The sequence below is a fragment of the Tiliqua scincoides genome, chromosome 5 (genome assembly GCF_035046505.1).
Source record: "Tiliqua scincoides isolate rTilSci1 chromosome 5, rTilSci1.hap2, whole genome shotgun sequence".
Classification (NCBI taxonomy): domain Eukaryota; kingdom Metazoa; phylum Chordata; class Lepidosauria; order Squamata; family Scincidae; genus Tiliqua; species Tiliqua scincoides.
This window is the reverse complement of record NC_089825.1, coordinates 938,842-941,231: the sequence shown is the minus strand read 5'-3', so window position 1 is coordinate 941,231 and position 2,390 is coordinate 938,842. Positions and strand designations below refer to the sequence as shown.

Here is a 2,390-nt window from a genome sequence, read left to right as displayed (position 1 = left end):
TGCTTGTAATGTACATCACTTACAGACGCCATTTCGAAACACTGCTGCAGCTACGCTATCTGTCTGAAGAAACCAAAAATTTGTGTGCGCACTCCTGAAAATTCAAATAATGTATATCTAAAGTTTCGCATTCGTACCATTACTGTAGGCTGAGAAAAAAAAATGTGGTGCATTACTTTCTGCGCGACCCTTGTAATCACGTCTAATTCATTACTTCCAATTCATGCTGTTTTCACAGACTGGGCAATTATGGACCACACGAGCCGGTACCATTCTGTGAACATGTACCTTGGACAGGACCAATGTGCATGTTTCTTGCTCAGGCCCCCAGCAAGAATTTCAAGAATACCTCCTCCTAAAGGCAACATAGAAGAGGCAAAGCATCCTAATGCTGTGAATGACTCAAGGGCAGAAGAATAACAACTGCATTTCCCAGCTCGGTAATGGAATGAGGCAATCTCAGCCAGATCTACCACGTGACTGTGGGGTTTATAAATACAGCCCTGGATCCAGGCTGCTTAGGAATCTGTCTTTTTCTCCAGCATGCCAGGGATGGATTTCTGGGAGAGCATCCTTTGTGCTTCTTTACTAGCCCTCACTGCAGCCACACTGGCAGGGCTCTACATGATGGGCACCTTCCGCAGGAGGAGGCCAAATGAACCTCCACTGGACAAAGGCTTCATCCCATGGCTGGGACATGCGATGAATGTCAAGAAGAACCCAGCAAAGTTTGTGGAATGGATGAAGAAGAAACACGGGGACATCTTCACAGTCCTACTTGGTGGCAAATATTTTCATTTTGTGATGGAGCCTCTCGTTTACAGAAGTTTAATAAAGGAGTCAAGAGAAAATCTGGATTTTTTTACCTTTGGCTCAAAGGTCGTACTTAATGCATTTGGGTTTCAGCCAACTGAGTCTCATCATAAAATAGTACAAACAATGAGCAAGAAGCATCTCAGAGGCAAGCGTCTAACTGATCTGAACCAGGTCATGATGGAGAAGTTGCAGGCGGTGCTGCTTCCCAGCCAGGACTCGAGCAGGAAGGAAAGGCCTTGGCAGGAGGACGGAGTCTTCCACTTCAGCTACAAAACCATCTTCCAGGCTGCATTTATGACTTTGTTTGGGACTGAGTCAGATCAAGTAGCAGAAAATGCTACAGAGAGTAAAAGAACGCAATGGGAGATGTTGTTTGAAAATTTTAAGAAGTTTGACCATCTCTTTCCTCCAATGGCTCTTGGCATGCTGGATCCTTTGGGTAAGAAAGAGACACAAAAGTTGAAGAACCTTTTCTGGGACGTGCTGTCCATAGACAAGATAGGTCACAAAGATAACATCAGCAGTTGGGTGACTGAGCAAGATCAGAGCATGGCTGAGACTGGAATGACGGAAAAGATGCGGACTCAATTTCAGCTGTTTCTCCTCTGGGCATCTCAAGCGAATACGGGTCCAGCTACCTTCTGGCTTCTTGTGCATCTCTTAAAATATCCAGAAGCAATGAAGGCAGTGAGGGAAGAACTGGGCAGAGTACTAAAAGAGATGGGTCAGGAAGTGAAGCCTGGCAGCCCCTTCATCCAAGTGTCCTTGGATGCCATCAAAACTCCTCTTCTGGACAGCGCAATAGAGGAAACTCTGCGCTTGAGAGCATTTCCTTACCTGGCCCGTAGTGTGGTGCAGGATATGAACCTTAGAACAGCTGATGGAAGAGAATACATGCTCCGGAAAAGAGACAATGTGCTTCTTGCCCCTTTCGTAGGACTGCACCTGGATCCAGAAATCCACCCTGACCCTCACACTTTCAAATATGACAGGTTTGTGAAGCCAGATGGCACTAAGAAAGAGTTCTATAAGAATGGGAAAAAACTGACGTATCCCATTATGCCCTGGGGTGGTGGACACTCCATGTGTCCGGGGAGGTTCTTTGCTGTTAGTGAATTGAAATTATTTGTCATCATGATGCTCAGCTACTTTGATATGGAACTGGTGAACAGGGGTGAGGACATACCCCCAGTAGATGCGAGCCGCTATGGGTTTGGAGTCGCTCACCCTGCTCATGACATCCAGTTCAGGTATCGGCTGAAATTCTAAAGGGAAAGAAATGTCATCCTGACTTTCACAACAATCAAATAGTAATGCTTAAAGGATTCAGGTGGTGGAATTTGTAAACTGTCAGATCATCTTCAAAGAGAGATCTTGTAAGTATGGAGGTACCAAAAAGGGTGACCATGTTGTAGTGGGATCTCCCCTCATTGGTTGTTTCCAAGCAGAGGCTAGACTGCTACTGTTCAGGGATGCTGTTGCAGTTTGCTGTATTGAGCAGGGGTTGGACTGGATGACCTCTACGTTCCCTTCCAGCCCTAACATTCCATTTTTCCATGTGATTTGTGGTTGGC

The 2,390-nt window shown here is 45.8% G+C and overlaps 1 protein-coding gene across 1 annotated transcript; it reads left to right on the top strand.

The window, feature by feature from the left end:
• The first annotated feature begins 543 nt into the window (after positions 1–543).
• On the top strand, positions 544–2,085 carry LOC136652013 (7-alpha-hydroxycholest-4-en-3-one 12-alpha-hydroxylase-like). Its single transcript, XM_066628825.1, has one exon. It carries the CDS (start codon positions 544–546, stop codon positions 2,083–2,085), a length of 1,542 nt encoding a protein of 513 aa, XP_066484922.1.
• The last annotated feature ends 305 nt before the right edge of the window (positions 2,086–2,390 follow it).